The 13,968-nt window shown below is 40.3% G+C and overlaps 2 protein-coding genes across 2 annotated transcripts; both read right to left on the bottom strand.

The window, feature by feature from the left end:
- Window positions 1-1,265, bottom strand: LOC102712154 (SPX domain-containing protein 5-like). The gene is made up of 2 exons (XM_006651423.2): window positions 973-1,265; window positions 1-875 (listed from the first exon to the last, which is right to left on the bottom strand). Exons 1-2 carry the CDS (start codon window positions 1,192-1,194, stop codon window positions 351-353), a joined length of 747 nt encoding a protein of 248 aa, XP_006651486.1. The 5' UTR covers window positions 1,195-1,265; the 3' UTR covers window positions 1-350.
- A 5,255-nt stretch (window positions 1,266-6,520) lies between these two features.
- Window positions 6,521-10,302, bottom strand: LOC102717226 (probable nucleoredoxin 1-2). Its single transcript, XM_040521963.1, has 4 exons — window positions 10,111-10,302; window positions 8,606-9,091; window positions 8,024-8,512; window positions 6,521-7,370 (listed from the first exon to the last, which is right to left on the bottom strand). Exons 1-4 carry the CDS (start codon window positions 10,198-10,200, stop codon window positions 6,714-6,716), a joined length of 1,722 nt encoding a protein of 573 aa, XP_040377897.1. The 5' UTR covers window positions 10,201-10,302; the 3' UTR covers window positions 6,521-6,713.
- Window positions 10,303-13,968: the final 3,666 nt, after the last annotated feature.

The raw sequence follows: 13,968 nt of genomic DNA, 5'->3' as shown, positions 1-13,968 counted from the left end.
CTTATTATTCTTTTGCCGTAAAACAATAATTGGCAATAATCATATATTGGCCAGCATAAACACACCAATCCATAGGAGATAATTTGAGCACTTATGAATCTGCAATGTAATACTATACCTAATTCTTAATTATGGTCATCAAGAAGCATGCGTATTGATCTCATCGGTTACATTATTTACTCCTTAGTGTTAGAGAAATTATGATAAGAAACACACACCAAAAAAACAGAGAGAAAATACTACAGATTTGTAATTACATGTCTGTTCTTTTACTTTTCAGTTTGCTGCCAAAAAAACAAACAAAAAAAAAGCTGACAATGTTGCAGAGAAGGGCGGCGTTGCCGTGACGACTAGGTGGGGATGAGCGGCGACGGCGGCGGCGGCTGGACGGACTGCTGCAGCCAGTCGAAGTCCGGCAGCGGCGTCATGGGCGGGAGGGAGAAGTGGCCGTAGGTGGAGCTGCTGCTGCGGACCTCCTGCATGGTGAGCAGGGCGGCGACGGTGTTGCGGAAGATGCTCTGCTGGGCCTCGGCGGCGGCGAGGGCGTCGCGGTCGGCCTCCCTGGTGGCGGCGGCGTCGGCGGCGGGGACGAGCGGGAAGACGGCGTCCATCATGGCCTCGCAGTCCCTGACGAGCTTGGAGAGGAGCTCGGTGGCGTAGAAGGGCTGCTGCAGGACGCCGGCGATGACCGGGAGGCGGAGCACGCCGCCGGTGCGCTTGTCGTACTTCTTGAGGATCTTGGCCAGGCCGGTGTAGTTGATGCTGCTGTAATTGAGCAGCAGCACCATCTCGCCGTGCAGGTCCACCACCTCCTTCCGCACGCGCCCCATCTCCGCCGGTGCCGCTGCGCTATTCTGGATCAGCTCCTGCAGCTCCTGAGGCGATGAGCAATGACGTACATAAGAAAGCCAGCCGATTTTCCCATGGCCCGCCGATGTGGCGACGACGATCGAGGAGGAGGAGGAGGGGTACCCGCTGGCGGATGACAAAGTCCTCCTCCCGCTCGAGGAAGAAGGCGTTGAACTTGTCGACCTCGGCGTGGAGGAGGGCGAGAAAGGCCGGGTCCGGGTCGGGGGAGGAGGAGACGACGACGGCGTTGACACGGCGCTTGAGCTCCTTGTAGTTGAGGAAATGGTGGCGCCACTCCGGCAGGCTCTCCTCGATCTGCCTCTTGAGCCGCTTCCCGAACTTCATCGCCGCCTCCGGCTCCGGCGAAATCAAAACTGGTGGTTTGCTGTGTCTCTCTCTGGCTAGTACGCCATCTATCCACCGGCCGGCGAGGTGAGCCCGTCGCGCCCTAATATAACAGCGCGGCGGAGGAACGAATATGTGGGAGCATATGCTGCACGTGTCCAGTGCGGCACTCCGTTTCATATTATAACATATTTCGATCCTATTTCAATTCTTCCCTGATCCATAGATCACTCCTTTATTTGCATTTACTTTGCTATTGTTTGCTCTATTTTTTTAATTACTTTGCCGTAGCTTTCTTTTTTTTATTTGACGTAGCGAGCTTTCGAGTCCATTCATCTTATTTTTAAAAAAATGAAAATAGTTATTAATTACTTTATTATGATTTGATTTATTATTAAAAGTATTATATCCATGACTTATAATTTCGCATATCTGCATAAAATTTTTGAATAAGATAAATAATTATATAAACATAGATTTAAAAGTCGACTGTGCCAAATAAAAATATATGGAGTAAATTTTATTGTTTTACCTACTCTCTTAACCATGGTATGGTCTAACGTTATATCCTTAAACTACTCTCTTAGTCCATTCGTAGTCTTACGAGCCTAGTATATTTGTAGTGCATAAATACTGTTAAATAATCTCATATTAATTTAGTTGTGAAAGATCAAGTGACCTAATATATAAGTAGGAAGCTCCTCATCTTATTGGCTATCTTTTAGGGTGAAAAATACCATTTACAATTCTATAATTAATATCAGAGATTGGCTCGTTCAAAATCTCCGTCCTAATAGACACCAGGTGTGAAGACATAATGGACCGTGGGTGTTTACGAGATCCGTATACTTGAGGAAGCATCGGTGTATGTGACAGTGAACGGCGGTAAATTTGAGTTGCATTTGCACTTGCACTTGTATGTTGCATTTGAGTTGTAACACCCAACATCTATAATCAGAGCTGAAAATTGCTATATGTGATAGTTCCTCAATGAGATTGAACAAGAAAATGCAATTTGGAGGCACAGCCGGTTGCGTTTTGTAGCAAGTGGCAGCTGATTTCGCATTCAGGGTGACTTTTTGAGTTTGCTTAGGGTTGCGTTTTGTGGCGAAAACGATACAAAAGAGGGACGATTCCATGGGATCTTCCTCCAGCTATACTACTTGTATGCGTTCGTACGTAAGCAAAGTTACAGGTTGCGAGGTTCTTATTCCCCTTTGAATACAGTAGGCTTAATGTGCTCTCCATTTCAAATTTTGCTTTGTAAATTAATCTACATGGATTTGAGTATTTTATTCATTTTTGGATTATCTTATAAATAGTGTTGTATACATTTTTTTATATTTTACCATAAACTGTTTTTTTGTCATCTTTTAAGGATGATGTTTATATTATTATTTTGTGATCCCTTGGCAGTAGGACTATGCTAGCTAGTTTTACTAGAGAGTTTTAGAAAAGGCTAGGTGAAAACAATATGTTTCCACTCCAAAGTTTGATTACTCATGGCCAGTTGGCCTCATGGGAAACAGGGATCACATCATTTTCAGGAAAGAAATAAAAATTCAAGACAGAACCAGAAGAGACAGTATATATAACTTGTCCTTTTCAGAACGCCGACATGATTCGAAATAGGAAATATGTTTTGAATTCCATTGTGTATATAACTATATGTTAAGATTTCAGTTTTAGTTTTACTATAGATTTGAATTTTTTTATCTTGATATTATAATTTTATCCATGGTATGAATACTCTTATGCAAATTTGAAATTTGGTAAGAATCTAGAGAAAAACGTGATCAGAGACAATTACTTTGAAATTCTTCTTGAAATTTAAAATATAAAAGTATCCCATACTTTCAGTTTCTGACAGGAATAGTTGAAAAGTCTTGCTCGTTAATTGTGCACTTTTGACATATGCTTTCAGAACCTGTCAAAAAATAAAGAAAAGAAATGGCAATCTCAGAACGTTCTTCCGACATGATTAGTTCTCCTTTCTCCCAAATACATATTCTCTTCCAAGTAAAGATAACCATTGAAATGTTTAGGTGGCTGCTGTGAGCTCTCAGGACAGATATATACTCCCCTGTTTGACACTTTTTTATATACATTTAACTACTCGTCTTGTTCAAAAAATTTACATAATTATTAATTATTTTTATATCATTTTATTTATTGTTAAATATACTTTTATGCATATATATAACTTTATATATTTTATAAAAGAATTTGAATAAAACGAACGATTAAACATGTGTCAAAAAGTCAACGGCGTTAAATATTTAGGTACGGGTGTAGTAGTTCATTCCGAGGCATATCCGCTACACACTTTAATTTGGTGATTCATCACACAGAACTTGCGCTTAGTTAAGTATGTGCAATATCACATATATCAAAAAATCTCTTTTTGAAAGATCCATATCAAAATCTCTATTAGAAAAGTCTCTATAAAACACTAATATAAAGAAAACTGTACGTGGCCTTTGCTTTATCAACAACAATCTACATGCTCATGAAATTCTTATTCTTCATATGAAAAGTCTTTCTTTTCTTAACAAAACAGCAACGGAATAATTGTAGCTCAAACATGATTTGCTGAACCATATATTTTATAACTTAAACAAAGATTACAAATTTCTTCTCACAGGAAGCACATCCCTTATTTGGGGATGCTGCCCTTTGCTTAAAATTGGAAATTACTATCATTTTCATCAGGTCAATTCAGCCTGACTGGCTGTTTCTTTTAGGAATTTATGAAATTCTCATCTGACAGTTTATCCCTAGGCATATGCGAAGAAAATGGTGTGCTCTTAATTATTTATAAACATAAAATCATTGTCCTTATTTTATCTTTGCGCGATGAGGCTAAAGCAAAATTGAAATTCCCCTATAAGCCGATTGGCTGTGACCTTTGACGCCCACATGGCCCTGTTCTATCAGAAGATCCGAAGAATCTTAGGCTCACATTTGTGGCAAATTGCTTACCTTGAATCCGTGATAATTAAGGGAAAAAAGTATGTGTAATAATTTTGTGGTTAAAGTAATCCCGAGAAGAAAATGACAGCATGGTATCATTCAACTTGGCCGTTGGAATCTCCTCCAGAGTGCAGAGCAGACAGGGCCATCAGTTTGGAATTAAATCTTTGTATGATGAAAATTATTGTATTTTTCAGTCCTAGGAGCAGAAGAAGTCCTAAGTTGTCGGCTTTGTTGCAGCATTGTTTGTCGCCGTTACTGCAAGTTGACATTTTTTAACATGATTTTGAAACAATATTAGTGTAATACTAGTTTAAGTTACCTAGCTTTGAGACTGATTGTGTCGTTTGGGACATCAGTTCTCGGTGATGCACTTGATGACTACAAATAATTATTGAAAAACTAAGTTCTGATGGATTAGTTTAACGGCTGTAGTTTAGGGATTAGTTAATTTCACTTGAGAGCAAGTTCAATAGTATAGCTAATTACTAGCTCCAATTCATCTATAGTCAATCTAATAGCCCATTCATATAATAGTTGTCTACAAAACATTATTACATGGTCCCACATGTCATATATATACACTCTGTCTTGGAGTCCGCGTGCAGCTGGCTACAAATTAGTAGCACACCTCTCTTCTCTCTTCTCTTATCTCTTTAAAATATGTTTATAGCTGACTTATAGCCTGCTATTGTACCTGCTGTGATAGTAACCAAAACAAAGTTCGTTTTCAGAGTTGGGAGAGGATTACTTCGGTTAACTGGTAATTCTGAATTTCAGATGTGTTGCAACGGGACAGAAGTTCGTCGTTGCCTCGTAGGCACAGGCAGAATACATCAGTCAGCGGGTAAAGTCAAATAGCATATTCGCAAATGAAAAGTAATTTATAAATAAAATTTAATTATATATATTCTTTGTGATCTAAAATTCAAAACAGGAAAATAAACTACGATAATGAAAATACTAGAAATCAACCCTAAATTTAATATAAAAAATATTAAATTTTGACTTATAAGCATAAACAAAGACGAAAAGTGGAAAGGTGTCATCTCTTAGATCTACGACTGACTTGTTTATGTAAGTGTTATTTCATCATCAAATACAATACCTTTTTAACGATATGTTGTTGCCAATGGACGCGGAGGCAGTTCTGAATTTTTTTTTAGCTTGGAGTTCAGAAAGGACTGGCCAGTGAATATTATTGTGTGTCCGGCCTGCAGAGAGCTAATTCGGACTGCCAGGAACACTGGATTTTCCGTGCAAGACGTGGTGACGAGCTAGTTCATTTTCAGATTATGTAGGTATAGATTGTTCGAAGTATGATTTGTCCAAATATTTTATACATCAACACTGGTTAGATATCTGTTTATAAGCTATTTAGCTTTGTGATATTTAATCATTCATATGAATATTTTCCCTAGCTATGTCCATAATCTATTGAATTATTCAATCGTCATGTTTGAAAATGAGTCAACTGTAATTTACTGTTTATTCTTATATTAATATATAATAAAATAATAAATTTATAAATTATAGAGATGATTTAAATGAGATATAGCGCGTTAACGAGCCAGCTTGTAAGCCCAACCGACCTGGCTCGTTAACATGACACGCCCAAACAAACCGACCTGGCTACCCCTAATTGTGTCAGGTTGCTGCCTGCATTTGACAACGGTCAGCTGGAAATTGCTTAGCTAACCATGGGATGGTCAGAGGTTGAGGCTCGTGAGAGGAAGGAGGATAATCAAAATACAGAAGAAATCGGAGAAGATAATCGAAACAATTTAACGTCCCAACGATTTATGACGCAGGGTAAACAACATTTAGCACAGGTATTATGGGGCCAAGGTTACTAGAAGAAAATGAGATGGGCCTGAAATGCGTTTGTAATACATGGGCAGGCATTGCAGTGAGCGACCGGGCTGGAGCCCAGCTACCCTCACTGTCCCGTTTGCTCATAGTTGCCTCGGCTGACAATTTGACATCAATTTATCGTCTGTTCGTCTTGACACCTGAAACGGGTGAGACCGAGATAAGAAGACAAAAGAAAGTAATTACAAATTATTAACCGGGCGAACGAGAAATTCACTATGATTTGATTTTGTGAACCAAAGGTAAGCTATGTTTATTATTATTTACTAGAATAGAGGTGAGCTACGGAGACACCCTCACAGCAACCGACCCTACTCAGGTTAGGTGTACTCAGATTTATATAACCTGAGGTCCTGAACAAACCAAGGTTTCAAGTTGCCTTACACAACTACAAACAGCATTCATGCTGCCATTACGCTTCAGGACTGTAATAATAAGCAAGCCTGATGATCAATACACATTACGCATCCGCAATCGTACGTACTTTACAAAGGTTTGGCATACAATGATCTCCAGTCTCAAGGAAGAACAGCTTATGTTGATCAAGAGATACACCGATGATGTATCATCAGCCCAAATATACAGCTGATGTACCAACTAGTATTTATTATTATCACTCGTCACACGAACTCACATCCCAACCGGCACAAGGCGGGAAAAACACGACAAACTCTTTACACCTTTCTGCAGACGTCTCCCTCGCACACATACCCAGCGGGGGCAGCCTCAGCACTCTCCTCTCCCTTCTTCTCCTCTTCCCGCAGAGCGCACTCCGGGTGCAGATCGAAGTCACATTCCTTGCACGAGTAGGACCACGAATTGCCCGCCTCGCTGCAGGCGTCGCAGCCGTACGTGCTGCAGCGAGTCAGCACGAGCTCATGCTCCTCGTGCAGACCATGCTTCAGTTTCTCAGGCCACCCCTTCGCCATCTCCTCGATCTTCTTCTCCAGCTCCTGAAGCTTCTCTTCGGTGAATGGAAACGCGTCGGCGCCGTGGGCCATCAGTGGGGTTTTCGCATCTTTGGTCAGCGTCTTCCCATCGGGACCGATGGCGACAAGCGAAGGGATCCCCCTGATTTTGAAGATCTTACCCAACTGTTGCTTCCTTTCGTCTCCCAGAGGAAGAGCAAGCCATGGCATGCCAGAGAAGAACTCCTCGTAGGAACTCTGGTCCCGGTCGCTAGAAATGAAGATGATCTCAAAATCGTTGTGCTTCTCCTTGATCTTGTTGTATTCATCGACCAGTTTAGGCAGGAAGGCTCGGCATGGGGGGCACCATTTGGCTGAAAAGTATAGGAGAACAGTCTTCCCAACAAGTTCTGATACAGGAACCTTCACATAAAAAGCAGAGTTTATCTTCAAGCACTAATCACAAATTTAGATAGGTAAATAAGGCAAAAGCCTGCACAAAGCAGGCAAGCAGCTAATTTGACGTAACATCTTTAAACAGTGTTCATATGGTCATCATCCGGGACTTGAAATTGTAGTATATAATATTCTCTCATATGTATATTCACTCTGAAACATCGCCCTCTATCAAAACCTTGAGTTAGGAACAGGATTTCAGACTTAATTTTCCTTGTGTAGTAAAATTACTTAGAAAATGACGAGCCTTGGCAACACAAAAGGGGAAATGAAATCATGTCATGTTTGTATGCTTTACTACTATTTTACATAAATAAGATCCCAGAGCTAAAAGAGAGAGGAAGAGTACAGTATCAAATGACTTCAAGCAACAAAATTCAGATGCTATCATACTCATTAAAATTTTGCAATGAAGGGCAACATTTTGATCACAGTGGCTAATATACTCCATTGTTTTCCGTAACAAGCATAATTTGCCTAAGTTACTTCATATACCTTCGATACAATTTTCCATGTGGTAAAATGTGATGTCAATGAAACCAGGCACAACTAACATACCTTTGCTTCATCTTTCCCAAGGACGAAAAAATGTGATGTCAATGAAACCAGGCACAACTTACCTTTGCTTCATCTTTCCCAAGGACAAAGTCCAAATCACCAGTGACCAGAAGGGACTCCAATGTCTGTGATTCTGCTTTAGCCTTTGCCTTCTCAGCAAGAATTTCCAGCTTCTCTGCACTGAAAGGGAACCCTTCCCATGCATCTGTGCCATGCTCATCAATTATCTCAGCAACATCATTGTTCAGTGTTTTCCCATCAGGACCAATCAGGACAAGCGTAGGCAGGCCTCTAAGCTCAAAATAACGAGCCAACTTCTCACACACCTTGTCTCCATGAGGAATGGCAAGCCAAGGCATGGCTGCAAAACTCTCACTGAATGATTCCTCATCACCGTCCAACGATACAGCTACAACTTCAAATTTCTCCCCGACTTCTTTGAGTTTCTCATATATTTTAGTAAGCAATGAAGTAAATTGAACAACTGGACCATAGCCATTCACCACAAAGCACAAACCAACATACTTGCCCTCGAGGTCGGAGATGGGTACCTAGGTATAAACAACAATAAGAAAATAGCTAAGAAAGTGTGCATCGGCAAAATCATGTAGAAGGACAATAAAGAATTGCCATTGATCAGTTACCTTATCTCCCTTGTTCGAAATTAAGTAGTCGCGTGTGGGTGTACCAAGCACACTATGAATTGTTTGATTATCTTTTGCAGCCTTTTCCTGTTCCTTCAATTCATTGATCTTCTCTGTTGTAAAAGGGTAAGCTTCTATACCATAGTCGTCCACAAGTTCAACTCCATCTTTAGTATAAACTTCACCAGATTTTGCATCAAGGATGACAAGGTGTGGAATACCTCTGACCTTAAACCGTTTCTTAAGGCCAGCAAGACCTTCGGAGTCCGAGAAAGGGACTGCCAACCATGGCATCTTTGCAAAGTAATTATTGAATGCCTCTAGTTCTCTATCGCTTGAAACGAACACAACCTCAAAGCTCTTTCCCTGGGAGACAAGTTCATTGTACGCTTCAATAAGCTTAGGTGTGAATCGCCTGCATGGTGGGCACCATGAGGCTGAGAAGTATATGGCCACGGTGCTTGCCTCGATGCTACTGATCTTAACCTGCAAGACAAGAAGCCTTCAGCCAATACATTCTGGTCGAGGAGGGAAAAAAGAACTAGTCCTACTCCTATTCATTCACAACATGCTATTGATTTCACATACTTTACGATTGCAGCAAACGGAGTGTTTTTTCAATCTGCTTAGTGGAATCGACCTTTGCCCACTTTACATCACTTTGTGATAAAACTCAACTGTTACTTTTCAGTTTGTACCCCATATCTTTTCGCTCCTGCTTATACTTATAAATCAAAACTTAAATTTTTAACTTTAAATTTAAAGTTAATTTTTAGGTTTTTTTTATCGTAATTTATTTTTCACTCTTTGCTTTCGCTTTTAGATCACGAAGAACTTGTATATAAATTTTTAATGTACAAATATGCCGATCACCGCCCATATCTTCCCAACAAAAGAGAGAAAAATGGATGAGAACAAATTCCCACCCAGCCACCCTTCATTTCGGTACTGCTTGTAACAAGAAATTACCACACCAACTCACCAAGTATACTTGGGTGCTTGCTTGATTTAAATATAAACAATGACATGTTTAATATACGGCAGTAGTTAAAAGGGAAAAAAAGAAGAAGAAGAAGCAGAGCTTGCTTAACAAACTGGTGATATCATCTCGCCAGTTTAGCTCAAAAAAAAAAATCATCTCGCCAGTAAACTCGGGTAAACGTGTTCACTGCAACTATATAGAAGACTACCACAGTTATCCACAGCACTAATCGGTGATTACTACTACTCGATAGATGATACAAGTATGAGCGATTGCTGACAAACCAAGCGTACGGCTCATGGTCGTCGCCCCCGAATCCCCCAAAAATCCAGCACAACACGAGAAAAGAAGCAAGCAGCAGGTCGATCCAGGGAGGACGGGGGGGGGGGGGGGGGGGGGGCGTAATCGGCATCGGGCCCGCCAAGGGGAGACCCACTCCCATCAGCGAATTAATCCGCACGAGCAAGAGCAAAAACAAAAAATAGAAATAAAAATCACTACGAGGGTGGTCGGGTGGAGCGACCTGGTCGCCGGAGTTGCGGAGGAGGAAGTCCCTGCCGGCTGTTGCGAGGATGGTGGCGACGCCGGCGTCGGCGGTCGTGAGCTCCGCCATGTCCGGTTGGCTGGCTTGCTGGAGGAGTGGAGCAGAGTAGTGAGTAGTAGCGGAAGGTGGAAGGAGGAGGAGCGGGTGGTCGGCGGAAGGGGGAGAGGTGGGCGGAGGACTCGGAGTGGGGGGTTTATATAGGGCGCGGCGCGGCCGGCGGAAGGAGCGGCTGGGTGCGGGCTGTCATAGGCTAGAATATTCCTTGGCCGGTGGCTAAACTGATGTCCGCTTCCTTACCGTGTAAGATTGGTGCGAGAAAATTGTTTTTATGCCATCATAAAAAAGGAGTTTGCTATGAAGTTTAGATTTATTAAAAAATATTTTCCCTCTATACAGATAGAAATGTCTTTTGTCCCTTCTCTGTTACCGGTCTGATAAAAAAAAACGATGACGACAAGGGTAAAAAAATGGAAAGTGGGAGACGTCGTCTTTCTTTTTCTCATTTTATTCCTTTAGGATAATAGTTCCATCAAAAAATAATCTATTAGAATATAATTTTTACGTCATATATATATTAATATAGTTCAAGATATATAGCTTATTTTATTTAGGATAATGTTTGATACATGTAAAGTTTATGCCATCAATGTTTATGGGTATGTTTGGTTGCCCGCATCTAGGTTGGCTCGCATGGTGGATACAGAGAGAAGCATGTTTGGTTGCCTATTCATGTGCCAGAGTCTGCACCCGCGGGTGCAAAAAGCAACGCCCAGCCAGGATGAGGAATCGAGCTTCGCTCCTCAGCCTAGCCCCGATCGTGCAGCGGGTGAGGCATTTGCAGTTGCTGGAGAATGGGTCGATGAGCTTGACGATGAGCATCCACAACCTCCCATCCTCTGGTCCTAAAAAATGGCACCTCCACGAATCCGAGAAACCAGCCCCTGGACTCTTTGCCGAGCTGCCTCACCAGCTCCACCCTCTCCTCCGCACCTACGCCTTTCTCCCACTCCGGCAGGGCGGGAGGCGCCGCGGTCATGGTCGCCGCCCACCGTAGCCCCTGGCCCCATCCTCACTTTTTCTCTTCACAGGGGACATCCGTGACTTCGCCGGCGAGGACTTCACAGCGGTGGCCGCTGCCACTATGGCCGGCTTCGTCGACTCGTCCACGACGAGCACGGCCAGCGCTCCTCAGCCAGATTCGCCATGCCCCCTCGCCGCCAGATCTACCGCCGTGCCCCCTCACCAGATCTATCGTCGTGCCCCCTCGCCAGATCTGCCGCCGCCTCCGTGGGTGGCCCGCCGGAGAGGGGTGCGGCACCGACCGTGGTAAAGGAGAGTTAGAGATTAGTTTTTTTTATTTTTTTATTTATGTCCCTACCATTGTATGTATATATGTGATATGACAAAAAAAATAAACTATTAATATATGTGATGTTTTAACTATAAACTATTTCAAACAAACAAAATCTCGGGTATATTTTTTTTATATATGTATCTCATGCATTCAAACTAACAAAATCTCTTGTGTACAACATATATACATGCAACCAATTAAACAACATCTCAGGACATACAGGCTCGACAGATACGACAACCAAACAACTTCTTTTGCACCCACTTATCCAGGCTAGAGTCAGCCTAGATGACTCGTACAACTTCTTTTGCACCCACTTATCCAGGCTAGAGTCAGCCTAGATGACTCGTACGGACCATGCTAGACTGATGCGAGCAACCAAACAGACCCCATATGTATAACGTTTACATGGTCGAGTCCAATTTAAACTAGGATTCGATTTTCAATTCTAAATTCATATTTTTATATATCTATATTTAAAAATTATATGTTCAATATTTTTTTATAAAAATTTATATACTTAAAGTTTATACATGTAAAGTTTATACATGTTAGTTAAATAAGATGTTTGCCGGAGACCATCTATACGAATATTCGCTAAATAGACTCTCCCGATCTTTACCACTACTATTTTACAATACAATTTGGTATACAGTTTTAGATAACCAAAAATAACCGTGACTGAACTCTTCAGTCTAACCAATGATCACCCGTACAAAGGAAAGCATTAGGATTAGGTGCAAACAGTGTGTATCATATTATCTTCGACCTAAAACATAATCGTTACGAGATTGTATACTATAGACTAAGAAAATAGTTAGAAGATTTTCTTTTTTTACTTTAATGGTTAATTTTTAAAACTTAAATTAATTAGATTTTCTTTCTAAGCATCTTATTATGTCTAAAATCATTGAAATAATTTAAATCATAAGAATTAGTGTAAAAATATTTATATTATGATACAAAATTTAAATACTAAAATACTTAGGTTATGAAACGGGTGGATGGGGTACTACTATAAGATCTTCTTTAGGTAGGTAGTGTTTGGAACAATAGACTTATTTTTAGTCTCTTGTCCCATTAAATTTTATTTTAAATAGTAAATATAGGCCGTGTTCGATAGATTAGAGGGGCGGTTTAGTTATCTAATGCGGAAACGTGGTAATAGGTTAGTACATGATTAATTTATTATTAATCATTAAAAAAATATAAAATAGATTAATATAATTTTTTAAAACAACTTTTCTATAGAAAATTTTTAAAAAAATACACTGTTTACTACAAGATCGGGACAAGAGACTTATTTTTAGTCCCTTGTCCCATTGAATTAATAGTAAACATTGGCCGCGTTCGGTAGATTGGAGTGGTGGTTTAGTTATCTGACACGGAAACGTAGTAATAGATTAGTACATGATTAATTTATTATTAATTATTAAAAAATATAAAATAGATTAATATAATTTTTTAAAACAACTTTCCTATAGAAATTTTTTTTAAAAAATACACCGTTTAACATTTCGGGAAGCATGCACGTGAAAAATGAGGGGCATAAGTTAACTAGCTGGGGTTTGCCGAACGTGGCCATAGACTTATTAATAAAACCCATCCATAATCTTGAGCTAATTCGCGAGACGAATCTATTGAGTCTAATTAATTTATGATTAGCCTATGTGATGCTAGAGTAAACATGCTCTAATTATGGATTAATTAGGCTTAAAAAATTCGTCTCACGGATTACCACTTATTATGAAATTAGTTTTTTTATTAGTCTATATTTAATACTTCAAGTTAGTGTCTAAACATCCAATATGACATGAGAATAAAAAGTTTAGTCCATCTAAACAACCTCGGATGATCTCTTTGGAGAGAGGAAAAAAAATTGGGGTCAAAAAAGGAAGAGAAGCATGACGCGAATCCTAGTCATGAGCGTCGAACTTTTGGGTCGGCCTGCTGACGTGAACGCGCTTACGGGTGTTTTGTACTCTAGCTAGCAGTGCCAATCTTTGCATGTAAGCTATTGATCAACCGGCTTAATAAAGTTGGGATTAATTAGTCAAGGGATTGTAACATACGATCTTTGTAAGTAGATCTATGATCATCATGGTTTTTCCTTTTTATTCCGAGAGAGCTCTATATAATAATATCTTAGCCTTTTTATTCTGACAGAGCGCCATAGCCTAGCCTTTTTATTCTACATAATAATAGCTTAGAGCAGGTTCAATAGTATAGCCAACTACTAGCTCTAATTCAATCTAATAGCCAATGCATACAATAGTTACCTACAAAATATTAATACATGGTCCCATATGTCATACACATATTGTGTATTGGAGTTTGTGCTACAGCTGAAATTAGTAGGCCACTCCTTTTCTCTTTTCTATCTTATCTCATTAAAATATGTTTATAGTTGGCTTATAGCCTGCTATTGTACCTACTCTTAGTATATCTTCGTCAAAGAACGGATAATTTTAAATATTGTCCTA

Source organism: Oryza brachyantha, chromosome 3 (assembly GCF_000231095.2).
Source record: "Oryza brachyantha chromosome 3, ObraRS2, whole genome shotgun sequence".
NCBI lineage: Eukaryota > Viridiplantae > Streptophyta > Magnoliopsida > Poales > Poaceae > Oryza > Oryza brachyantha.
The sequence above is the reverse complement of the archived record's forward strand: the minus strand, read 5'-3'. Positions and strand labels throughout refer to the sequence as shown.

Excerpts from the sequence above, each read along its gene's own strand:
- LOC102712154 (XM_006651423.2), bottom strand. The coding sequence starts at position 1,194 with ATGAAGTTCGGGAAGCGGCTCAAGAGGCAGATCGAGGAGAGCCTGCCG. Across the intron at positions 876-972 it reads ACTTTGTCATCCGCCAGCGG|GAGCTGCAGGAGCTGATCCA; the intron begins GTACCCCTCCTC and ends TCATCGCCTCAG.
- LOC102717226 (XM_040521963.1), bottom strand. The coding sequence starts at position 10,200 with ATGGCGGAGCTCACGACCGCCGACGCCGGCGTCGCCACCATCCTCGCA. Across the intron at positions 9,092-10,110 it reads TCCGCAACTCCGGCGACCAG|GTTAAGATCAGTAGCATCGA; the intron begins GTCGCTCCACCC and ends CTTGTCTTGCAG. Across the intron at positions 7,371-8,023 it reads TTGGGAAAGATGAAGCAAAG|GTTCCTGTATCAGAACTTGT; the intron begins GTAAGTTGTGCC and ends TTTTATGTGAAG.